The sequence below is a fragment of the Apis laboriosa genome, unplaced genomic scaffold, assembly GCF_014066325.1.
Source record: "Apis laboriosa isolate Shangri-la unplaced genomic scaffold, ASM1406632v1 scaffold13_cov153, whole genome shotgun sequence".
NCBI lineage: Eukaryota > Metazoa > Arthropoda > Insecta > Hymenoptera > Apidae > Apis > Apis laboriosa.
This window is the reverse complement of record NW_025221370.1, coordinates 4,733,568-4,760,441: the sequence shown is the minus strand read 5'-3', so window position 1 is coordinate 4,760,441 and position 26,874 is coordinate 4,733,568. Positions and strand designations below refer to the sequence as shown.

The window sequence follows — 26,874 nt, the reverse complement described above, 5'->3', positions numbered from 1 at the left end:
TATCAATTATTCTCGAAAACTCAACGGGTACCGCCTAATGGGGAACGGAGTTTTAATTGAAACGTAATCCCAATTAAAATGAGTTGGCGATACTCCGCGCACGAATACGCGTAATCGTGTTAACGAAATGAAATGTCCATTCTAGCGCAAGATATTGGGACCACGTTTCTGTTCGTGGAAAAAGGGTATTGCGAAAAGAGCTTTTTAGTCGATCAGTTTCGACGATAATATTCCAACGATTTAGATTTCTATTTTTTTCTTCTTCCTCCTCATTTCTCGATTTCTTCCTTTTCTTCTCTTCTCTTTTCTTCTCTTTTCTTTTCTTTTCTTTTTTAAAATCTATCTTCTCTCTGCGAGGAACGAAACGAAAGATTCACGTTAAAATAGGATATTGTTTTCTTTTCCCATAGAGAGAGGAAGGTTCTAGGTATAGAATGGTATTTTTATTAAAGGATATATATCGCCAATGTTATTCGATACTAGAAATTTATTCTGGATTGAATATACGTAGAATCGGAGGAACGCCGGAACAAAGTTTGTTTCTCAATATATTTATTCCGTTTATTTTTCTCTTTTTTTTTTCTTCTTCTTTTTTTCTTTATTTGTAACGATTTACATCTCTATCTCTTCTCAAATATACAGTCTTATACTCTGCCATTACTCTCGTACCGACAGGTATTTACAACAATTCTCACAAAACGTCACGTAACAATTTCGCACATTTTTTTTTTTTTTGTAAATATAACATTTCTTTATAAATCACTTTATTTATTTATTTATTTTTTTTTTCTAATAGGATTCGTGTGCCCTCGCATCACGGTTCGCGACGATCGTCACACGAAGGCGACATTTCTCTAAAATACATCCCCTTTCCTCTTTTCTTTTTCTACTCCCCCTTCCCCCTTTAACTAATTTTCTCTTCGATTACCTGCGTAGAAAAAACTTCGACCACTTTGTAATACATATATATATATATGTATATATAGTATATATATGTAATAATACTACATAATATAATAATTTCGTGTTTTAACATGTACGTTAAAAAATGCTTCCGCGCTGTTGACAAATAACCTTAGAAAATGAATAAAAGGGAACGCGTGTCATATTGTCGGATCAACGATATAATATATCCGGGAAATTGTCACAAACGAAGTGAATCGAGTGTCGAAAATCGAATTCGAACGAACCAACCAAACGACGCTTATTTCCTTCCGCCTTTCGAGAAACGACCATCATTTCCACGATGGCACACTAATTGATCTTCGAACCGAGACTCGTTAACCGAGTTATCTAAGTTTCTAGATAGTTTTTTTTTTCTTTTCTTTTTTTTTTTTTCTCTCTTTTTTTTTTACCTTTGGTTTCATCTAACGCGCCAAATACCTCGTTAAAGCACCTTTTTACGAATACTTTCTATTCCTCACAGTGGCTTTCCGAACCGCTATCGATTCGGTTCACTAGCGGATTTGGCCGCTCGTCACCGGAAGAACGTGACGGTTATATCCCTATATATATGTAGGCGGCGATTCCTCGTTTTCGTCCCCGTTGTGGTCGTGAAAATATCGTAATTTGAAACTCGATGCGAACTAGAAATGCGACGTTATTACGATTTCGATAATACATATATATATATATATATATATGTATAATTATAACATACGGTAACTGAAACAGATTTCTATTACAGATTTGTATTTTCAATGGTTCAGAATTATACGTATATATATATATATATATATGATGATAATGACGCGATCGAAACGATTAATTAGAAATGTAAAAGTCGTCGCCTGTTCTGATAGTATACAGCGTGAAAAGCATCGGAGCATTGTTCGCGCATTTTAATAGAAACGTGTCCATTTAACGATAATAGCACGGTATCAATACTCTCTTTCTCTCTCTCTCTCTCTCTCTTTCTCTCTCGATAATGACACGAATATTTTGCTCATCAAGCGATAATCGTATGCCATGCATATGTTAACAACGAGGCGTTTATTAGCGATAACGTGACGGCAAATACGCGTACACGGGATGGTTAATGTAAATTTAATAGAATTATTATACTTTAGTTATATAGCTGTATTTTTTAAATATATATTATTATTCGAGATATTATTTCAAATATAATATATATTTTGTTTCGTAATTATTTCTATAATTATTATCTGTCTCACTTTTGTTATTTAAAATATATAAATATATTCATCCTCGATATTCCGTTAAATGTTACAAATACGTGTAGTAGTTGAACGGCGTCAAACAGGCGGCGATCACAAATCTGACGGATGGATGCAATTACGAAATCGCAACAAAATCGCACCGTTGGTCCGCGTCGGATCTAAATATCATGCAAACGATGCAAACTCGTACGACACGAGAGATTTCATTACGCGAGAGAGAAGGTTTACGCATTGTTTTTTAATCAAGTGCAAAATTTGGCGCAAAGCTTCGCGTGCGACGATCCACGTGCATTCGATTTCAATTATTCGCAAAATTCCGTTCTTTCTCCGCGTAGTTGAATCAGCGTGGAATTGTCCCTAGAAGAAGCTAGTTCATAACACGCGTAAAAATTTTGTTCTAGAAGCGTGATTTTTTTCTTTTTTTTTTTTTTTTTCTTTTTTCCTTTTTTTTTTCCTTATATATCATAATCGACGTACAGAGAGACAAGGACAACAAACCGATATTTATCTTTCGTTTTTTCTCATGGCGCAAAAATTTTCTTTTCCTTTTTTTCTTCCAATTTATTCCGTCCGAAACTCTAGATACGTCGTTGTTAATTTAATCGTTAATACGTAGACGCGGATGATCGTAGAGGCACATTAACGCAGCTACTTGGAAACAATTTTTTTCGTCGACGATCCTCGCTTCTGCTCTCCTCTGGGTTATTGAACTATTATTTTATTCCTCATTCGAGAGTTTAAACGGCGCGTATAAAAATCTTGACGCGACCGATTTTCGCGAATTGACGAATCTACCTGCCATCGGTGATTAAATTGGACGTAATGATCGACAGACCGACATCTATATATCGCTATGCAAGCCGATGAAAATAAATTGCAGGTTATCTGCTCTATATAATACTCTTTCCGCGGAATTATTTCGTTTAATTTCGCTTGCACGAGAGAATTTCCCCTCCCTCCCGCAATCATATATGTTCCGACTGTTGACGACTCCGAACCCCGAATTTCTTGGTTATCGATTTTTGAAACCATCGTTCAAGTTACAATAGAACGAAACTTTATAAAATATCAATCGAGAGTGTAACAAGATTCGTGTTATCCTTAATAAGATTATACATAATGTGTAGATAGATATTATAAAAGATATACATAGCTTAAAAGATATACGTAGTATATAAAAAGTAACTTAATTAATAATAATAATTGAATTAAAAATATCTCCGTTAATTCCTCCTTATATAGACCATATTTTAAATTTTTTTCTTTTTTTTCCTTTTTTTTTTTTTTTTTCTTTTTTTGAAACAAAGAGATTGCCTTCTTCGCAGTTCAGAACGAACGAATAATTTTGCAAGAAGAACGATGTTCCCGCGACAAGCATTTCCAATTATCGTTATCGTACGTTCATCAATAATGTTGAAGGTACGAGTATCTCCTCGTATTAGAAACATCTAAAAAAATACTACTTTTATTTTATATAAAAAGGTCTGTCTCTCTCTCTCTCTCTCTCTCTCTCTCTCTCTCTCTCTTTCTCTTTCTCTATTCTCCCTTGTTTCGTTCCCCCTTCTTTCGCTTTAACAATATACAATTAACGTCTATATAATTATGTACAATTTGTTTTTCTGCCTCACTGCCCCTTTCGTGTCAGCAGCCCCCGAATAATGGTGCTTGATCCTTAGTTTAAACGATACGCCCCCTCCACTGCATGACTAGGGTTCCTTATGCGGACAAAATGTACGGACAAATTAAGCTCTACATCGCGACTTCGTCATAACAATTTCTATAATTTTATACAATCTCTATATATATATATATATATATATATATATATATATATATATATGCGTCTATATATTCTGTATCTGTTCGAAGGAAATTTCACGTTACCACGGCGATCTTGGCGATCAGTGGGGTGATTTACGATCGCACGCGAGAGAGATTACACCGTGGTAATGCGAATCGCGTTCGAAGGAATGGAAGGCATTTTGTTAACGTTTCCCTCTTTTCCTCTTTCCTTCTTTTCTCTCTCACTCTCTTTCTCTCTCTCACTCTCTTTCTCTCTTCCCCAGTAAGCTTCGTGCGCTTCCACGGACTACTTATCGCAAATTTACTGAATAATCGAGACGCGATAACGAGGTTTTTTTCTTTCCTTTCTTTTTTTCTTTCTCTGAGTGATTGGAGGGAGATTGAAGGCATCGCATTAGAAATCGCACGAGTAAACGTTTTCGCCAAGGATTTCTACGTTATTCCATTTAAGCTTTCTCTCCATTCTTATCTCTCACACATTCTTCTCTCTCTCTCTCTCTCTCTCTCTCTCTCTCTCTCATACTTTCTTTATCACTATTTGTTTTCTACGTCGGGGAGATTTCCTGTGTGTGTGTGTGTGTCAAGCTGTATCAAGCGGAACTCGTAAAAAAACTCGTCTGTATAATTGATCAACGTTCGTAAACTATAAACATCCGGGGGAAAACGATTTACACGATTATATAACGTTAAAGGGGGTTGAATACGCGATTGATAAATGACGGATAGGTCGTGTTCAACGATATTCTTGCGCGTAACGCGATATCTCTTCCTTCTGACGCGTCGTCCCTTTATCGTCGATACATCGCGCTCAGAAGCGTAGGCTTTTTTAAAAACGTTTATAAATGTCTCTCCATCGATGTTCAATTTCGAACATATATATATATGTGTGTGTGTGTGTGTGTGTGTATGTATATACGTATATGTGAAGGCAAACGCCAGCAATTTCTACGATCGATATCCGTGCATTAAATTTCGTAAACGACGCGTGTGTTACGCGTGTAATTTCGGCCGTTGGCAACACGAGGCACCGCAAAACGAGAAACGATCGTTTTAGGCCCGCTTCGACAGCATCATGGTCCGACCACATTTCTCCAGGACAATATTCAACAAGGAAAGAAACAATCGTTCATCGATCGTACGAGGCAGAATAGAACAGAACTCGACGAATCAGAAAAATTATAATTATCCTCGTGCACTAAGACCTCTTCAATTGTCCCAGATCGGAGCCCTTGGGCGAGTACAGGCCCAATTTGAGCGTGAGCTCTTTGGGCTTTCTGGGAGCGTTTCTAACGGGGAACGGGCTGAACTGGGTCTTGGGGCTGGTCACCGCGTTGCTGTAATTGTTCTCGTCCTTGCTCGAGTGCCCTATGTTCCCCAGGCTCAGAGACGATTTCTTGTAACCGTGGGTGGGGCCCCGGTCGGGCAGTTCCGGATACTTTCCAATGCTCATCTTGCCGGGGAATTCCGGATGGGAGACGGGCCGTTTCGACTCGTCGGATAAACTCGTCGGGGAAAGTTTCGAGGCGTAGTGATTGACGGTCGAGGAGAAATGTTTGTCGGGGAATTGACGATTCGGAGACAGGCTGTGATAATCCCTGCTGGTGTGCAGCCTCGTCGGTAAATACGATTCCGACGAGTCCGCCCCCGTGTCCAGAGTGGGCAACGCGCCGCCCAAGTGTCTGTCGTACGTGTCTTGCGTGCTCTTGGCGTGGCAATACTCCTTGGGAGACAACGGGTCGTACTTGCGAATCCGAAGAACGTCGGAGGATTCGCTCGCGTACTCGTGCAGGAACGAGGAACCTGTGGTCGCGTCCAAGCATCCTCTTTCCTCTTTCGAAACTTGGTACTTGGTGGGCGTGAACGGTATTTCGGTGTTTCCATTGCTGAAGTAAGGAGATTTGTTCGGAGTGGGGATGGGTCTAACCTCGGGTTGAAGGGACGCGTAATCGGCGCCGACTTCTCTGCTCGGCTCGTCCTCGTATCTGACGCGAAATTCCAACGACTCTTTGCTCATGATCGGACTCTTGAGGCGGAGGTCGTACGCGTTGATCGATATCTCCGGTTTATGGTTGATGTACTCGAATACCGCGGTTTCGACGACGCCCGGCTTCTCGTACGAAGCCGTGGTCGCGAACGGGTTAGAGACGGAGGCGGAGTGTTTGCTGGGCGACGAGTTGGGCTTATAGTCGAACGTGTTGTAAGGGTCGTAAGAGGTGTCGAGGGGTGAGGTGTCGTATTGAACCGGTTTAGAGGCGTACCTCAACGATGGCACGTCCGCGAAAGGAGATTTGTTCGGGACGTACGGTATCGAAGACAATTCCTTTTGGGGAGGAAGGTCCAGACTCGGATCCGGCAACACTTGCGCGGAGGAGATTTTATCCAGCTTCTCCAGTTCTCTGTAAATGTCTATGTCGCTCTTCGGCGACGAATCGTCCACCTGGTATTTCGATACCGTGTACGGTAATACGTTTTCCGTGTATTTAGAATACTTGTCGACGACCGATGGTATCGACGGTTCCTGGATCGAGGGGAGGTCGCTTCGCGCGTCGATCGAATCGTTGGACGATTTGTAGGGGAACACGTTGGTCGAGATGCTGGAAAGATCCAGTCCCTCGATCTCGCTCACGTTTTGACTGGACGTCGTCCCTTTGTCCATGGTTACCATGGTGCTCGCCGGTGAACGATCGTCGTCGTAGTTGGCCAACAATTTCGACAACTCCTCGTTTATCTTGCGATCGATCAAAGCCTCCCTGGTGTCCAGGTATTCGTGGGATATCGCTTCGCCCACGTCGAAATGATCCGTCTGTTCCGTTTCGTCGATCAGCGAAAGTTTGGACAACTCCTCGTTGATCTTGGCGTCGAACTCGGACACGCTCGTGGCGGTCATGTTGTCCAAGTCCTTGAAATTGATCCGCGCCAATTCCTCGTTGATCTCGTGCTCGTTCAATCCCATCTTCTCCAATATCGGGCTGAAGATCTTCGAGATTTCCTCGTTTATAGGGCTGATGGTGATCTCTTTGGATATCTCTTCGAGATCGGGCAAACGTTTCTTCGCTTGGCAAGCGAGGATCTTTTGGAGTATAGCCGAGTTCTCTTGAATGATCTTCAACGCCCTGTCGCTGTTCCTTCGCCCGTTCTCGCTCTTCTTCCGGGGTTTCACCTTGGTCCACACGCCCAGCTTGGATTCCCTGCCGTCGTCGGTGTCGTTGCTCTTGCCGCAACTTACGCTTTTCAATATGCTGTCGCTGTTCTCGTCGATGTTGATCCTCGGACGTACCACGTACGACTTTCTACCCTCGCCCGTTACATTGATGTCGGGTATCTCCAGACGATGCTTGGAGAAATTCCTCGCAGAATTACTGAACGTATCCCGTCTTCTCGCTTCCAAACTCTTTATATCCTCCCAGATGTAACTGCTCTTCCTCGACAGCATACCGCTCTCCGACATCCCGTCGTTCGCCTTCGCCTCGAGATGCTTGATATCCTCCAAAATGTCGCTCGACCTCTTCTTCGCGATCGTGGTCGTGAACTCGTCCGCGGACGCCGACGATTTCATGTCGGCGTACCTCCTGCTGTCCAAACTGCTCGAACTTCTTTCCAATAATTTCGACCGATCCCTGTAACGATAATTGAAGTAACGCTTGTCCAACTTCTCCTGGGGCAGAGAGGGCACCACGTCCTTCTCCGACAGTGGATCGTCCCCTCCATCGTCGTACGTGTCCTTTTCCTTTCTGTAATAATCGGTGCTCGTTTGATGATAATACTCGACGTCGCCAACGCTTTCTTTCCTTCTGTCCGTCAACTTGACGGCCGAGTCCTCGTGCATCCTCGACACGCCCAACTCCGATCTGACGTAGCTCTCCCCCTTTCGTGGCGCCGCCGTGTCATCCGCCGTCTCCTTGTCGAGAATTTCGGACGACAATTTCAACGACGACGAGTCGAACTTGGCCTGATAGGAGCCCAGGAACTTGCTCGTCGACTCCCTCGAACTGCTGTCCCTCGATTTCTGCTCGGGCGAGGTTTCGCTGCTGTCCAAGCTGGACCTTCGCCTGGACACGCTGTAGGGCGAGGTGGGCGTCTTTTGATTCGGATTCGAGATCGGGTAGAAGGGCGAGGTGGCGCAGCTGAGATCCATGGGCGAGCCCGACACGTCGTCTTGGCCCCGTCTAGCGAAATTCGAGGTATACTTTATCGAGTTGGCACTTATTGGCGATTGGAGGTCCGAACTGAACGACCTCTCGGAAGACTTTAGTTTGCTCGGGCTGCACGACTCGCTGGAACTGCTCACGATCAGTTTCGCTGGGCTCGCCTCAATGGACTTGGTCTTGAACGAGTCCACGCTGATGGGCGTCGTCGAGCTGGACATCTCGTACATCTTCCTCGCCTCCGTCTTGCACCCGCTGTCCTTCGTCCCGTCGGAGTCTACGGAGCGAAGCACCAACGTTTTCGAATCCGAACTGACCGACGAGCACACCGACTTGTCCATGGAAAAATCTCGAGAATCCGATCTGACCGGGGTTCTTGGACTCACGGTCAAGCTCGACGGTTTCGAGTCAGGCCCCATCGTTTCGCCCGAGCTGAAGGATTTGTTGCTCTCGGGTGTCTTGGGACTCTTCGCCAGATCCACGGCGTACGGTTTTGTCTGGCTGGATTTTTCTACCCGGATGTCGTACGATGCCATCTTCTCTAACGACGTTTCCAACGAAGTTGAGCCAGCTGTGTGCGTTCTCTCAGCGATGTAAGGTGTCTCCAATTTCGTCTTGGCCGGTTGGTCGGGGATAATCGATCCGACGATGTTGCGAATCTCGTGTTTGATCGGCGTCGTTCTGTTCAACTTTTGATCGACCGTGATCGGAGAGATGGGGAGGTGACCGACGTAAGTCTTGCCGTAGAGACCTGTTCTCTCGCCTGTTTTATTCACCGAAATCTCCGAAGTGTCATTGATGATTAAACTTTTATACGGATCCAATTCCAGAGGCATTCTGCTCGTCGAGAAATCGTAGGATGTTTTGAAGCGATCCGATTTAATTTCATTCTCGATCGTTGGCAAATCGAGGGTCGATGGTTTGTCTGCAATTCTATCGTACTTCGCATCCAACGGCGTCGAATAATCCGAATACGCGCTCGAACAATCCTGTTCTATTACGATCGTGTTCGGTTGTCCGATTTCGTCCTCGATTCGATCTTTCTCGATTGTCGTATTTTCGTAATTTCGATCGACAATCTCGTCCATTGTCCGTTTAGATTTATGTACGTCGTCCTGTTTCGAAGTGCCACCGAAATTCGAATAATCGTAGTCGTTCAAAACCGACGATTTTTTTGCTTTTGTATCGGAAGTGTAGATATCTGTAGACGGGTCGGGCGCCGATTTCTCCGTGCTCAATTCTTTCGATTGCTCGCCCTCGGGCGATTCTTTGCCCTGCGCGTTATTAAACTTTTGAGGAACCATGGAATTATTGTCATCCTCTGCCGATAATCGTCTTATTTGATCGGTAATCTTGGCGATCGACATGTCGGCCAAGCTCTCCTCGGAAATTTTCGAATCTTTCGTCGAATCGTCGGCGTCGATTGGCTCGTCTCTCTCCTCGAGGAAAGGATCGAGGGTCTTCTCGGGTATCGGCGAACCATCCATTCGAGAGCTCTTCTCCTCGTCCGTTCCAGCGGCGTAGGATTCGGATGCCGAGGTCAGATCCTCGCTGTCAACGTCGCTCAGACGATCTGGCTCGTCGCACAATTCCGTCGACGTGCTGTCGCTGTCGCTGTCAACGTTGCTGTGCTTTGGAGATAGGTCAGCTTCCGTGGATCGTGGCGTGACAACTTTGCTTTCGACCGGTTCTACAACGAATAGAGGAGAAATGTATATATGTGATGAGTGATCGCAGGATTACAGATGGCCAAAAATTACAAATTATCGATTACGTAAAATTCGTTGGAGCGAATATGAAACGTAATTGAGCACAAAAGCTCGAGCGAAACGAAGATCGTTTGTATATTATTTTGTTAAAATTATTAAAATATTGTTAGAAGAGGGTACGAGTACTGTACTCGTTTTATCACTACCGTAGATAAAACAGATTTGTGGAGATCTTGTGCGATCGTAATCATTGGTAGGCAATGTGCACCAACAGAAAGTACGTTCTTGAACAAAATGAAGTTTCCTACATTACCATGGTTTGGAGGTTCGTTATCATCGATCGATAAGCGAAATATCATAAATTTAAAGAGAAGCAAATTTAAAATTGTCGAATTTAAAATTGTTGTTCAGGAAAATTTAAAATTAATAGTAAAAGACAAATTCAAGGCCAGATTGTTGGAAACGTTTAACGACAAGGATACACTTCCGTTACCTTTACCTGTTGCGTTGGAAGGTTTCTGCTTGGGTTTTTTCGTGTCTTTCCAATGAAGCGTGACACCCTGTTTATCCCTTCGGTTTTGATTTAAACTCGTAGGTCTCGTCTTCGTCGACGCAGCGCCGGAAGATAAAGTCAAGGGACGATTCTTCCCACTCACGAGCGCACTTTTGCCCACTAAAAGATGATTCATGGCCTGAGAAGTAGGAGGTGGTACCATGGTCTGCCTTGCACATGCAGCTGCGCCAGGAAAGAAAAAAAAAAAGTGTGCATTCTTGTAGCCGTTCAATTTGCAACAAACGTACTTCCATCGGTCATATTTCTACACGAACTGTGTAGAATGTACGCGGAACGTATACGTCAAGCACGCATCTCAAAGCGATGGATGATTTATCGTGCCTTAAACCTTAGGAAAATACATCTAATTTTACGATTAGGATCGGCGATTACCCGAAAGTATGATATGGGCCTGCCGTTGCCTTTCCCGCAGCTTGGCGTATTGCTGTTTCAACGTGCTAATATCCAAAGCGAGTCGTTCTCGATCGCTGCTGGGTGCCATGGCCTGCAGCGCTCCAAGCGTTTGTGGTATACGATCTGCGAACGTGTTTTTTTTTCTTTTTTCTCTCTCTCTCTCTCTTTCTTTCTCTCGCGATGTGAAACAAGCCACGGGCTAATGCCGTAACGGTATACAATAATTACAATGTTAACGTATTTCTTTCTCACCTTTCTTCAAGCGTTGCGCCATGCTGAACATGGCAGCGGCCACGGCCAACCTTTCATCCTCCTCGGTATCGCTGTCGTCGTCGTCGCTAAGTTTCCTCGCCCAAGGTGTGATGTTATATCTGTGCTTCTCCCTCAATCCTGTCACACCGTGCAGAGTTCCCATACTGACGATGTTCTGCCAATAATAACACTCTGACGTCGTCACGCCGAAAATAAAAATCGTTGCAATAATCGCAATTAAAAGCGAGACAAGGGTACGGACAAACCTTTACGAGATTGTTAGTATCCGTGAACTCGAGCATCTCTCTCGTCAACACTCCCATTATGCTGTAAAACTCGTCCGCCGATGTGACCGTCATGATACGACTAAAATCAAACGATAGGACACGTGATGGCGCCACGTCGAACCCGGATAAACGAACCTATAAATTCTCGATCCTCTTCCTCGATCCACTTACTCGGAGAGTCCTTCCCATATGGCGAGCGCGGTTCTTAGCAATATCTCGTCTCCCTCGAGAAATATCAGATCCCAGACACGGAGGACGGCCTCTTGGGGCAGGCAATGGCAGAAGAGAGTGAGGAACCATTGCATCGTGAACACATTGGTCAAAGGTGGTTCGTAACTGCTGCCTAACGACAAACGTTTCCCTTTTTCTTTTCTTTCCTCTTTTTAATTTTTAATTCTTTTTTCTTTCTTTCTTTCTTTCTTTTTTTTTCTTTTTTTTCTCTTTTTTTCACCGACGAGACGAGCCTCCTCGTACAGTGGCTTCGTCCGAGCGAATCGAGCGAAGAGAGTTACGATTGCACAACCAGTTTGGTTACCTGTCGCCTTGTCCTTCGCGTCGTTCTGAAGCGCCTCCAGGTGTTTCGAGAGCTTGGGCAGCCTGGCCCGCAGCAGATCTCGAAACACGGCCATGTCGACCGACAGGCCGCGAAGATTGTCCGCGAAATAACCCTCGGGCAGGACACCCTCTATCAAGTAGATCATCACTTTCACGGCCGCGGACTCGGCCCGATCCATAACTTGCAGAACGAGGGCGGCCAACACGTTCAGGCCCTGGCAATAGCCGACAGACTTGTTCCATCGGGCGAAACCGAGCAGAACCCGGCGAAGCACCGCTTGATTGTCTCTCCCAGCCGCGCCGCAGAACAGACTGCACCCAGTTCTGTGTAGATCCTGTGAAAAGTCGGCGTGGATTATACCTGTTATATAAACGATACACGTTTGCATATTTATATATACATTTATATATAGGATTTTGCGAATGGAAATGGAGGTGACAGGATAAGATGATGAAACGGAAAGAGGAGGTGGAGCGAAACGAGCTGGTTGGATTTGACTGTGCAGGCCAGCTTCGTTAAAGGTCACTTTTTCTCGTCGCGAGCGAGTTAATTGGAAGGCTCATCGGCGACACTTAATTGCCCGGCGTCGAAGTGATTGATGATCGAAATTTAATTGCGCGTAATTATACGGTGGGGGGAGGGGAGGGGAGTGGGGGGAGGGAGTTTTTCGAACCCAACGAGTTTTTCGAACACAAGAAGGGAGAACTGGTTTTCGAATTCCCATTTCGAATTCCCCGGGGAGGAAATTATTTAGGGAAGAAGAATTCGTTTTTGGAACTGCGCGGGAAATAAATACGAAGAGTGAAAGCTGTTTGTTCGTGAGTCGAGAAATTGGTTTCGTATATGTGTATATATGTATCGCGAGAAGGAATTGTCGATAGCGATTTTGTGTAAATTGAACAATTATTCGGCAAAGGGATAATAACGAAAATAAGATCAAACTAAACAGTTTTTAAATATCTGTTAGTTGATTGGACGATAAGACGAGGTTTCGTCTAATAATAATGCGCTCGTTAACGATAAGAGACGAAAAGATTGGAGAAACGAAAAACAAAGAAGAAGCGGATATATATTTGAATTTCAAATTTTAGACGATACTTGTTCAAGGAATCCCATCGTTGTCGTTATTATTACGACACCGAGAGATGAGATGAATTAACGTGGAATTAACGAGAACACGGTTTTATTATGCGAGGAATTATTAGAAAAAAAGAAGAAGAAGAAAGAAAGAAAGAAAGAAAGAAAAGGATATACGTTTCTTACTTTAACGATTTGTATACCGAGCTCTTCATCGTCAGGATTGCTCCACTCGTTGAAGCAGATCTTTTCAGCCTGCTTCCAATCCACACCGCGTTGCTCCAGATGACGTTCCGCCAGCGTCAGCCATAACTGTGAAATATTCAGAAAAAAAGGGGGAGGGGAAAAAGTGAATAAAGAAAAATGAGGATCGCGACGACTCGTGGAATTATAGAAATATTTAGAGAATCTCGCCTTCTGATACTCGCCTTCTTTCGAAATTCCGGCGGAATCCCTCCTGGTAACCTGGCTACCATTTTCATCGCGTCCAGCCATTGTACGAAACCACTTTCTCCCGGTTGCGGAGTCAGGCTGAATCTCATCTTCGTGTCTTCGACTGTAAATTGAAAATGCTCGAGAAAAAAGTGGATTTTGGAGAGAAGATTTTTGTTTTTCTGAACGAGAACGAAATAAAAATTTATTGTATGCAAACAATAAAAAAAGTGAAAAGGGACGAATGTATATTCGTGAGACAACTAATAACAACTCTATTATAATCGTCGAACTCGTCGAACTTTCGTCGAATTAACACGAAATTCCGCGTATTGTCAGAGTAGCGAATGGGGATGAAACAGATTACTCGTCGAATAGCTGGGGGAAAGTTTGAATAGCGTTGAACGAACGGAAACGTTAATGTCCTTGATTCGATCGAAATGCCAACCCCTATTTAAACGTCGGTTTACAAAGTTTTATAATCGGACGTCTAGCTTGATGCAACGCGACGCGACGAGCAAAACGGCGAAAGATGGAACGGTTAAATCGAGGATTGAACGCCTCGATGATCACCGAAACCCGAGGCTCGTTAATACGTTTATCGGCCAGACAAGTTTCATCGCCTTTAACACCCTTATTTAATTAGCAAGCGTGAATCTTCGAATCGATTATGCGACGCACATCGCGTGAACGCTCAACTTTATGAAATCGGATTCGCTTTTGCGAAATTTCAATTTTAGAATTTTAGATCTCTCTTTTCTTTTTTTTCCCCTTTCTTTCTTTCTTTCTTCTGGAACACGAATATATTTCTCGATCAATAGTAAATTATCGTTAAACTTGTTTAGACTCGTTGTAGATAGAGAATATAAAAGAAATGATAATAAGTAATTAATTTTAATCCAGAGAGATTTCGATAATAAAAATTGTAACGAATTCACTTCGCAGCTATTCGATATTTTTTTTACAGTTTTTATACGCGGCCTAACGAAGTAATTAAGTATCACAATTTTTGGTTCTTTCAGAAACCACGTTGTTGAACGCGTCGCGATTCAATCGGTTTTCGATTGAACGAAAAACAAGAAAGAAAACGTATTTATATTCGAATGTGAAACACGAGGAATTAATTAACCGAGCATAAGTACTTGGCGTCATCAAGTTGAAGTAGCCACTTGTTCCATCATAAATTTTACAATCGGGCTTGGATAAACGAGTAGCCCATAACCGACCTATCAGAACGTAATACAAATACACATGTGGATTGATTTCCATTATCCCTTTGTTGTTCAAGGATAAGCTTGGCGAGTTCACTAGGTTACCGGTAAACTGAATCTCCTTTCGAGCGTCGAGCGGAGGTTTTGTTTGAACGAAAAGTCCAATTTAATCGAGCCATTGGAAATAAAGCACGAATGCGTGTGATCGAACCTCTCTCCCTTTCTCTCTCTCTCTCTCTCTCTCTCTCTCTCTCTCTCTCTTGAGAAACTCAATTCCAACTTATTCAATTGTCGGACGTTTCATGAATTTCTAGTAGCCTGTAAAAGTAGTTTGCATCCTTGAGATCTATACGCCTTACAAGGTATTTCATAAGGTCGTAGATAAATCGTAATCCAAGATATTCCTATACACGATTACTCTATCCCATATAAATCACCGGATTACACGAGAATGAATATCATTATTTTCTAGTTGCTAACTGGAACGGAAAAAGCCGACTTGGAGATAATGTTACGCATCTCCAGCTTGGATAAGTCAGAAAAATTACTCCGTTCAATCAATTGCGTACAAACGTAATCCTCGTTACGTGACGAAAATCGTATCGTGTCGATTCGATCGAGAAAAATTATTGTAAACTTCGAGAAAAAAAATCCATTTTCCATCATCGATAGACGAAGGATAAACTCTTACACTTTTCAGAATTGGAATCACGTCCCGTTCACCCATTCGTTGAAGCAAAAAAAAAAAAAAAAAAAAAAATGAAATCGAAACGAAGAAAGGAGGAGGAGAGCTTTCGTAGAACGTAAAAGCCACAAAGCCACAAGAAAGGTTAAAATTGAAATTCGCATGCAACATGGACGATAAATCGAACGTTGATATTCCATTGGCCGTGGACACGCGCACGCACACGTGGTGTGGCGCATCGTTGTAAATAGGATTGTTCACCTTCCAATTCTTCGTACTTGGAGGCAGAGCTGGCAGCGTACGCGGCTCCTGACGCGAAGTTTTTCAGGGAGTTGAAAAATCCGCTCATTCTCCAATTAGGAACGCCACTCTTTCTTCTTCATCCTCACTTTCACCTCACCCGCCTCCTCTTGTTGTACGCAGTGCACCCGCCTTTCAGCCGTTCTCGTGATTCATGATCCGCCGACCTTGCGTTCATTTTCTCGGGATCACGCCCGCGAACCTCCAACCATCGCGAACCTTGTCTCGCGCGAGACGCATTTTTATCACGTGTCTGAAATCCCGATGGCAACGTTTACCTCGATGCAAGAAATCGTATCTAAAAATAACATTGGCCGGCGTTACGCGAGTTTTTCGTATCTCGAGGGAAGTGCGCTCTCCTTCGAGATAACACGCGGTTGTGGTCGACGGGCTGGATACGTCATGGTTGTCGGTCGGGTTGAAAAGTTGATTCACACGGTTGAATTGCGAATAAAACCGCTATCCGCGATTTCGTATATAACGCGCGTATATCGTATAGCCTATAAATATAAATCGAACGGAGATATTTCTTTATTTATTTTACGCCCATTGAATCTTCTCTCTTATTGGCCAACTCTTCGAAGAAACGATCGATTTTTTAATAATTCGTTCGGATGTGAAGAGAGAAATTTCTTTGATCACGCCTACGAACGCTTAGTCCGCGTTGTTGTTAATGAATTGTTCGTGTGAATTTTCAAGAAAAGTTTGATTGGTCGATTGGCGTTGGAATTCTTGGATGGAATAATTTTCTTAAAATTTTACGATTTTACGAAAAGAGAGAAAATGATTCTGACGGAGAAACAATGATATATATATTTTTCAAGAGTAAGTTTTTCTTAATCACGTCTGCATCGAGGTATATACCACCTGTTACAAAGCGGTTAATGCGGATGCATCGATAGTATGTTGTAATACACGCGCTCGTTTCGACCAAGAATTTTGCGCGACACTTGGACAAATCGATTGATTATCAGTGTGTTTCAATTGAAACCGTGTGACGCACGAAGAATAACGTATAGCAAATCTCTGACCTTTCGAACGAAAATCTTCGTCATCGGTAAAAAGATCAAAATCGTCGAACAAGTTAATATATTTGAAAAATTTAGAAAATTTAAATTCAATGTTAAAAATCGAAACTAATAATTCGAGCAAATAAACACTTTCACCGTTACGTAAGTCTCGAATAAGATAAAGACAAAGACTTTAAATTGCAATATATATCAAAATACATAGAAATGGAAGAAACGAAATAAAAATTAACGTTGACACGATTATTAGAAAGAAAAAAGGAAGAAAAAATAGACAACGATTGCATATGGTTGCTACGCATCCCACGAACCCCTCTCACGAATACGAACGCGAGACCACGCACGCACGTTCGACGCGTAGGAATCGTAACGCTAAACTAGAGATTAACACCAGTCGAACATTTACATCGAACGTTTTTGATTTATCCAATCCTATTCAGCCTGATTGTATCCGCACACATCGATTTTCCCACTCTTTCCAATCCCCGTTATTTCATTTCCACCCCCGTGTACGAGATTCTCTCCCACCGAATAGAATCTTCCAACCGAAGAACGTACGTTTTCCAAAAACTCTACTCGATCTTTCCATTCCCCTCCATCCCTCCTATACATCCGCTCGCGTGTGTACTAAAAAAAAAATCGCACGAAGAGAGAAGGAAGGAACGAACGAATCGTTCGATAAAACGAACGTATAACCCATCGCGGTCAAGGAAGCTAGCAAAAGCACATCCCCCTAGCGAGACAACCCCGGGGACGTCTTACCATTGTCATTGCGCGAATCGACGACGTGAACGTGAAGCGGACTGGTTGTCCCCAGGAAAACCGCACGTCGTGTTACCTCGCATCTGTCCTCGTGTCACCGAGCACACGCACACACGCGTTTCTCCAACACTCACCAGCAGCACACCCCTCCGACACTGACGCGTACACCCGCTCACCCTCTGCGTACGTGCGAGGATGAGCAAGAGGAGGAGAAAGAGGAGAAGAAGAAGAAGAAGAAGAATAAGATATATTGACGCGTCGAACACCACACGATATCGATACGATCGATGCTAAGCCGAGATGCTTAGTCGAGGTTCGCACGTTTCTTTCCGTGGACGAAACGGCCGTAGCTCGAGATGATGTTCGACACGGCGAAGTCGCAGTCGGACAACCCCTCGCGAATACGTCGAGTCAGCTGAACGGCCGCTACGCCGGCGGAAAGAGGGAGAGGAGAGAGTTGCGCGCGGGCGCGCGCGCCTACACGTCCACCGTGACAATAACCACGATGGTTAGGCTGTATGGGAGGGGTAGTTGTCTCGTGGAACCCTGCAATAGGCACACTGAAGCCGTTCCACGAACCGTTCTCTCCTCCAGCCTTCCACCGATCAAGCCACTCCCGTTACGTCGCATGCGCGGACGCCCACACCGCCACCCCACCGAGACGAGAATTTGTGCGTCTGTGGGGGTGCTCGCGTGCGCCCAACGTCTTCGCGCGGCCGACACTGGAACGCGGTGACTGCTGCTCCGCAGGGGTGGCTCGAATCCGGTTATTACTCTTTTTCTTCTTCTTCTTCTTCTTCTTCCTCTTCTTCTTCTTCTTTTCTTTCGCCGCGGTTATTCTCGTTCCTGCTACCACCATCTTTACCCGCCACCGACATTTTTCGGGGGATACTTTTCTGTCGTTGGATCTTCGCCCACGAATAATTGGACCTTTGGTTCTTTTATTATTATTATTCTTACTTCTCCGTCTTTCTCTCTATTCTCCTGTTTGAGAAATTGGGTTTTTTTTCTCGAACGTTTTAAGTTTTATCCGTGGTGTTAATGGTGCGACGTCGTTTTCGCAACGACGCTCCTATTACGATCCTATCCTCGGTTTAACGAGATGTTGTTACTTTTACAATCGTGTGCACCACGCGTTGTCATCGACGCGGGGATTTTCATACGGAATATGGTACGCGAGGAGGTACCGTAAGAGATTTTATCGCGTCATCACGGTACTGTATACCGATTTTAATTCGCGTGCATACAAGTGAGCGGCGTTCCTTGGATCGATGAACTTATCGACTCGGTCGCTTTATGGGTCAGTCGGAAATGTCGTCAGAGTCAGTGGCAATACGTCGGAGAGACTAAGGCCATCAGATATATATATATATGCGCATACACACGTTCGTCTATCTAACTCGTTTCTCGTATCTTTGCGATCCTTCTGTCGAGTAGGTAAATAAAGTAAACGTCTCGAGAAGAAAAAAGAAGAGGGAAAAAATGTGAAAAATAACGATACGTGTTATTTTTTTCTTTTTCATAATTATATCGCTCGTACGTGCCTCGGCGTTCTTCTAACGCGCGAATTCCTGTATTCTCTTCTCGGATTGATATGAATCATGAAATAATTAACAAACTAGTTATGTATTTATAAATACACATTTTTATTTGAAATTGATAATCTGACGGATAATTTACGATTCTTATTTTCTCTCCTCTTCTCTCGTGTCCGTTCGATTCGAATTTAACGAGATCCGAGTATCTGTTTCTGAAGTTTCGGAGAAATTAGATTTATAGAAAGTTACTTGGCTAGTTAATTATATTCAATTGGGCGAGTTTCGAAGTATCTAACTATTTTTCGAAATAAAATTACGATTATTCGTGTTGTAATTGGCGCTTGAAATTTTCATAAATTACACAACCGTTATTCCCCCGATATAGAGAATATGACAAAAATGTCGATCGAACGCGATGATTTGAACGTCTCGTTTAAACGGATGAAAGAAAGTTCGGTCGAACGATGATTAGTTTTTGATATTATCGTTCGTGTGGTTAGATGCCGGAAACAATTAGCGGCATTGTTGAAGCGATATGATCCACGAACGGAGTCGGATCGAAGGAAACGACGTGGATAAAAAAAAATTCGATTCATCCATTTCCGCCGAGTGTTTCGCGAAGGATCGTCTCGGAAAATTGAAAATAAATTAAAGACCAAGTCCAGGGTATTCGTTTGCAGATAAAATTACGTTTGTTGTTCGTGTGAACAAGGCTACGTCGCATGTCACCCCGATGTGTACGGATCGAGACACGCGATCCTCTTCGCGCGAATACGCGCGACCCAATTCGATTCGTTTTGATCCAGATGAAGTACCGTTTATTTCCATCCTATGCAGTTATTCTCTTCATATCGAATTTCAATGGATACTTGGAAGACGACATTCATACACACGTTATTTAACAAAATATTTAACAAAATAAATTTAATTAATTTTAAAATTGTAAAAATAATTCAACACGATGGACGATCGAATTGATAGGTCGAAAGACGAGTTTAAATTTGAAAAAAAGATTTATATAAGGAAAAAAGCGATCTTATTATTCTCGTGGAGAAATAAACAGAATAAATATCATTGGTGATTGGAACTAAGGTAAGTAAATACGTTGTGGTTTATGTGGAAGAATTCAATTTTCCACGTCGCGCGATAATCGATGCAATCATCAACGCATAATTTGCACGGATATATTCAGCAGATACGCTCATTTCGCAAAGACCATGTTTTTGTCGCTCTTGCGAGCGCATCGAGGTAATGGCTTGGAAACAGTTACTTAATATTTTCCACGCTCGGTTGGCCCATTGAACCACTCACCGGCAAAAGGATGGAGTTTAGAAGCGGTGTTTGAAAAATTGCGCTTAGGTCGATAAGTTTCCCCGAGTTAAGGATGAAAAATTGTCGAGGGGAGGAGCGTCACCTTATCACGGGTGAAACGGGAACTTGGCCTTGATGAGGAGGAAAGGCAAAGTCGGAATAAAAACTGATGAAATCGATGAACGCGAAAGAGATTGATCCGATTATAAATATTGTTACGATTATATCAATCGTTTTAATCCTTTGTTTTCTATCATTCATTCGTCGATGCGATTGATCCCTTTTATATTCAATTATTATAACGAGTTTCCGTCGTAATTTGAAATGAAAATTCGATCGCGTATCGTATCCAAATATTTAAGTATGGAGTTGAGGAAATGGACGGAGAAAGAATTATTCCCTAGAGATTTGGAATGGTGACTCTTTCCACTCTTTTCGAGGATTCGAATTCGTTTCTTCGATTTTCACGAGCGCCGAAAGCTTACTTTTGTATCCCTTGGCCTGGACGACGTCCACCTTTATGATCATCGAGGACGTATTAATGGTCACTTCCTTTGAAATTAATCCTACTTCGGATTATATTCGACTGTAAAAACTTTCGAAAAAATTTTCAATTTCATGGATAGTGTTAACCATTCGTGGAATCAATAGCGCGTCATATCATATTAAACGATCTATGGATTTTCTTGAAGCAACATTAATATAATAATAATAATAATAATAATACGTTCTATTGTCACGAAAGTAGGAAAAATTTAATTTAAAAAAAAAAAAGAAAAAAAAAACAACGGAGGATAAAGAAATACTCGTTCGAAAATAACTTCGAAGATAACGAAGATAACCTTGAAATTCCTAGAGCCACGCAATTAATAACTTGAAGACACCAAGCTCAAGGATCTCGACTCTATCTAGTGTCAAAATATGAACCATCGTTCACCTAATCGCGAGGAGGCGTCATTTTCGTTACGCGTCTCGAAGGGTTCATCGCACCTATATAAATGCAGATCCGAAAGTTAGCGCGAAGAGCGTGGAAAGTTCCGCATTTCCGGTTCGCAGGCGCAACATCATTAAAACTTTATCAATGACGGGTACGGGTACGCGAGATTTGGGCGCACTCGGGTCGCGTATTCGGGCATGCGTATTCCGCGCGATACGCGCGGCAAAGTCTAATTATTGATCACCGACTGCGCGTCGGGTGCCACGTGAAAAGGGGACCCTCTCTCTTTGTTTTCCGAAAGAATCGACGTATCAACCGTGCCGATACGCCGCGATAAAAGGTCGGAGCTCGCTGCAAGTGTGACGATAACGCGTTTCTTTTTTTTTTTCTTTTCTCTTTTTTTTTTCTTCAAATCGATCGCCTTCGAAACGTTTAACGACGCGAGTCGAAATAGGCGCCTTGCTGCTTCGACCAGTGAAAGAAAATCGAACGAATCTCTCTTTCGCGATCGTCTCGCGAATTCTCGGGAATAGCTTTCGCTCTCGAGAGGGACTCTGTTCTCGAGAGTTGTAACTTAACTTCGTCGATTTTTCTCTAACCTTGTGTAATAAAGAAAGATAAATTATAGCACCAATTATTCGAAGTATGAGTCGCAGAAGTCGTGTTAAAAAAAAAAAAAAAAAAAAAAAAGAACGGTGGAATAGATTGTCAGAAATGCAAGAAATTCTTAGTAGTATTCTTAAAGATGCGCATAATTTGTGTATTTGTGCCACGGTTTTATCTCGACGCCACCAGTCCAATTCCTGTTCTAGCTGTTCCATAATTTATGAGTGCAGAACGGTATGATAAGATAAATAATAAGTTGCCGTTGGTTAACGAAGAAGCGGTATAAATCGCGCGGTTGTTTTTCACGCCGCGCAAACAAGAAGAAGATCGCTTTTGTGTGTGGCGACTGTTTTATCGTGCGAGGGAAGGAAATGCGGGGAGCAGCTTGAAGGGAGACTCGCCGTTTTGAACAGTCGCGTTTCCGCATTACGCGAACCTCTATTGTTCGCCCAAAGACATTATCGTTGCAGTTGTTTAAACATCGCTCCTTCTTCTTCTTTTTTTTTTTTTTTTTTTTTTAACTCGTTAAGTTAATTTTAACGGTACGTATAAATGTCAAGAGTTAGCACGGAACGATACGATCGTTTAACCTGAAACTAAAGCGGGAAGAATCAAGAGGCGCGCGCGCATATATAAGGTGTTTCGTTTGAATCGTTTATACGAGTAATAATCCCTCGAACATCTTTTCCACCGAGTTTCACTTTTTCGTTTCGAACGAGATCAAGAGGAATTTTTGAAAGACATTATTGTACAAAGCTTCAACATGGAAGGAGAGATTATTACATATATATGTATATATAGGAGATATTTTAACTTTAATTCGATACAGAGACAGAAAGCTCGTACTTACCCCGTTTTGGACTGCGAGCCTGAAGATGAGCCGTGATTATGGCGCACAATTTTTCACATTTGGTGATGAGATAATCCTTTCGACGCAGTTGTCGAACAAGTATCTCGCCTGTGTTATTAATATGATCGCGTAAATTCATCACCAAAACTTGAAGCTCGTGATTGTCTGGAAAAGAGGAATGACAAAATTGTATTCATTGACTCTCTCGAATCTCTTTTCTCGATCTCGTGCAAATTTTCGCAATATTCCAGATTGCGCGAAGGGAAGGAAGGGAAGTTATTTCAGAATTGGAATGCCCGCGTGTTTTGTAATTTCGCCGCGGATAAAAGCGAAGACACTTGGAGAGAAATCTTTGAACTCACGCTGCAATCTTGATAACGGGCCGAAAAGTGGGGTTCGACTGTGTACACAGATCGAAGATTACAGTTCTTTTTCCCAACTTCCCCTTTCGCTTATGCTCTCCGCGTATTTCAACGAAACGAACGCGCCATCCCCGCTCACGTTCCCTTCTCATCATTCCGAACACGAGTTGGAATCTTAATCGTCGAGGAGAAATCACGATAATTAAGTTACATTGCGGTAACTTTTGCGTCAAAAATTTAAATGGCACAAGTTGATGAACTCCGAGGACTTCATCATCCGCGATGAGGAAACTCGTCTGAAGGGAATAATATTGAAATATTTGAATCGTGAATAATTGTTGTAAGGATATCGTCGATCGGATAAATTCCCTTTTTTTTTCGTTGCTTTTTTATATAATATGAAAATGAAAATTTAAGGAAAAGGAAATATTGTGTGTGATCGACAAGTTTTCAATATTTCGTTCCTAGCATCGCGATATGATAAATCGAGAAAAGAAATTTTTTTGAACCAAGTATTCGGTACTCGAATATTTTTATGTCACAGTTATATCAATGAATACCGATTGCAATCATTTCCACGCGGTGATTCGATCACTGTGGGTTTCAACTTAAGATAGTGCAATCTCTCCCCTGTTTTTCCCTATGCATGTTCAACGAGGCGGAACGAAGCAGCATCGTGTGTAGACATAAAAGAAGTGCTTCCCCCTCGAAAAGAAAAAAAAAAAAAAAAAAGAAAGGGGGAGAAAAAAAAAGTAGCACTCCAAGTCAAAGAACCTTCTTGCCTCGAAGTCAACGAGGTCGCTTGTCTGTCTCGTCTCTACGAGCTCTTGTCTCGTCAGCTTCTGCCAAAGTATCTTTGCCTAATTCCGGGGAATTTCGAACTCTCGATACGTTAAAATTGTGTTTAAACGCGAATGTGACACCGTTCCCTTCCTTAACAAATTTTTCTCGATCGAAACGGTGATTTTTCAATTCGTGCAACGAACATATAGAATATTACGTTTTTATTCCAACGTATAATTCTCTTTTATTAGAAGAATATTACGTAGGTATCGTAATCTCTCTCTCTCTCTCTCTCTTTCGATATTATTTCTAAGAACTGTCTGCATTTCCGTGAAAAATACACACAATAAATGTCCTCGAGCTAACACGTTTATCCGCCCACTCACGACCAGCTCTGTTCTTTCTACCAGCGCGTTGTACACACAGACATTTCCATCTTTTATTGAATCATTCTTACTTTTCCACAACAGACGCGCCTTTTGCAGGTGCTGATGCTGCGGATGTATCCTCAGAGATGAGGCTGTCGAGTCGCTTTCCGATCGTCTTCTATCACCGTCCGGCAACCCATAAATATCCAACAACAATTGATCCACTAACGAAGAAACGGTCCCTTCTTTCCTCACCGGTGGGTTGGGCAACGGTGGTGGATACGACTACGAAACAATTCGATATCTTCGATATCTATCGAAACAATTATCGATATCTTCGAATATCTTCGAAAAAAAAAAAAAAAAAAAAAGAAAAGAAAATTCTACATTCGTTAATATTCATTCAAAAATCGTACCTTCGGTTTGCAAATGTTGATTTCACTTTTTACACCGTCGCTTCTCGTCCAATCGTTACCTACCAGGCTTCTGGTGTCGCCGACTGATTTAGATCTCTTCAAGCGCTTCCTCTCCGCCTCGAGCGGCGCGAAGCTAGCCCTTCTGATCGGTTTTTTCCGATTCAACTCCATGAAATCCGGCCCTTTCCACTCTTTCTGAATCAGATTGCATCTCTTCCTCTCGTACAACGAGGGAAACTGATATCCATCCGCGCAGTACAGCATGTTTCGCGTTTGTTGGGTGACGTACACGTCGCCGAACACCCGCTCGTTCTCCACGGCCACGCATTTCACCCGGTAGCTAATTTCCGCGTATTTCTTCAGAGGCATCACGTTGCACCCCATAGTCGCACACCAACGTGACTTTATCTTATCTCGTGCCGCTATTTAAAATACCAACAACGTTTTGGTATTTCGAGAAATTACCAGTTGAGAATTGAAATTTGAAATTTTGAAAGGTGGAAATCATCGTTCGCGCGATTATACAAGGCGTAAGATCGTTGGTGAAATATTGGCAATATTGTTTCACGAAGGGATCGGGAACGCTGTTCGTTTCTGATTCTCGATGAAAACATTTCACAGTGTTGAGAAAAACAGAATTCGCGCGCGTTTCAATACCGAGGGCATTGGTTTCCCTTTCGTTTTGGTTATCGGCTTCTCGAAACGTTTCGTGTTTCGCGAAATTTTGTCACTCGACAACTTCATTGTGGAAATCTATTTAGCAGAACCCTCTTGCGTCTTGTACAAGAATCCGGCCAATTATCCGATTCGCAAAAATTGATCTGACGTTAGAAAGTTATGATTTACAGGTTGTCATATGTAAATTCGCTAATATTATTAGTCGATAAACCATTACAGGAGAATTCAGGCGTAAAATGTGTAGATGTTGTTAATAACAAGGCTAGGAAAACATAAATTTTCACTCTTCGTGTCGTAAAGATTAGAATAAATTATCAAGAGTTTGACGATATAATATGGATATATAATAAAAATTGATCAAATTTTGTTAATTTTAAATACCTCTTCGATGTTGATGCAAGGACGAAGGATGATAACAAATGGTCTTTGTCGCAATCGTAATTATTTAATCGTTTATCATTTTTGATACAGATTTGCGTAATTGCGAAAAATCAAAGTTGAACAAAATGTTTCGATCCCATCCCAATATATTTTCATTTTCATATATTATTATTATTATTATTATTATTATTATTATTATCATTAAATTAAAATGAAACCGATAATCGGACAAAACAAAATTGCACGATAACATTTACAAACGACACGAATTACGAATGCGCTTGATTGCAATATTGTGATAACGTGGAAAAATATCGCTCATTATTTCGTCTTCTCTTTCTCTAGAATGTATTTAACCAAATTGCCGATTATCGTACACATTACGTACGGTATTAATAACACTGAAAATGTATGGTTATAGTTAAATGTCACTCGTTTTACGTTTCCACGAAAAAAAAAAATACTCGAAATGTCACGAGAGATATTTATTTACTGTTAAATTAAAATCATCGAGCGCCCGAACGTTTCCGAAAGAAATTTTATTTTACCTTTCACTCGTTATTGTTCGCGCGTCCGCATCCACTTTTGGAATCTTTATAAAAAGATTCTATTCGCGTTTGAAAAATTCAATCTTTTTTTTTTCTTTTTTCTTTTTTTTTTTTTCATACGATCAATGATATTTTATATCACGACGAATAATTTTTAATCGTGACTCCGATTTCTTCCGACTTCTTCTTCTTCTTCTTCTTCTTCTTCTTCTTCTTCTTCTTCTTCTTCTTCTTCAATCCCGTTGTTGACGACGTTGTTGAATATTATTGAAAATTTTTCTCATCGCATTTTCTACGCGTTATACTCCTTATCACGAGGCCGGTAATTCGCTTCTGGTGGCCAGACCGCAACTGGTGGAAGTGGCGGCGATAGTAATCGTTTCATTAAGTCCATACCTCCACTTATGTTGTCGGCCAGCTTGTTGACAGAGGTGATGTGTACAATAAACGAAACAGTTGTCGTTATTTTTATCCACGTGACCGGTAAAAATGGTAAAATTTTCCTGCGCGTTAACAATATCGGTATATAATCGATATCTTTATTTTTAATATAATATAAATTATACACAACATAGGGATCGCGCAAAATAAATAAATAATAGGTATTTGAAATCGTTTACAAATTACAAAAGTAAAGTTTTCTTTTAATCGTGAAAAAATAAATATTTCCAATTTAAGTTACTGTATCGTTCCTCGTTCGAA

The 26,874-nt window shown here is 42.1% G+C and overlaps 1 protein-coding gene across 6 annotated transcripts; it reads right to left on the bottom strand.

Annotated features, from left to right (window-relative positions):
* Positions 1 to 539: 539 nt before the first annotated feature.
* Positions 540 to 26,684, bottom strand: LOC122721084. Of its 6 annotated transcripts, none has more exons than XM_043948334.1 (13): positions 25,625 to 26,682; positions 24,566 to 25,386; positions 24,239 to 24,434; positions 22,637 to 22,801; positions 13,405 to 13,532; positions 13,163 to 13,288; positions 11,879 to 12,233; positions 11,515 to 11,686; positions 11,323 to 11,422; positions 11,057 to 11,231; positions 10,784 to 10,927; positions 10,337 to 10,573; positions 540 to 9,818 (listed from the first exon to the last, which is right to left on the bottom strand). In XM_043948334.1, exons 2-13 carry the CDS (start codon positions 24,947 to 24,949, stop codon positions 5,179 to 5,181), a joined length of 6,822 nt encoding a protein of 2,273 aa, XP_043804269.1. In that variant the 5' UTR covers positions 24,950 to 25,386; positions 25,625 to 26,682; the 3' UTR covers positions 540 to 5,178. The 6 variants fall into 6 exon arrangements, with proteins under 6 accessions (XP_043804269.1, XP_043804270.1, XP_043804271.1 ...); XM_043948335.1 differs by having other exon boundaries at positions 24,566 to 25,505; positions 26,173 to 26,682; XM_043948336.1 differs by having other exon boundaries at positions 26,173 to 26,682.
* Between the last annotated feature and the right edge of the window lie 190 nt (positions 26,685 to 26,874).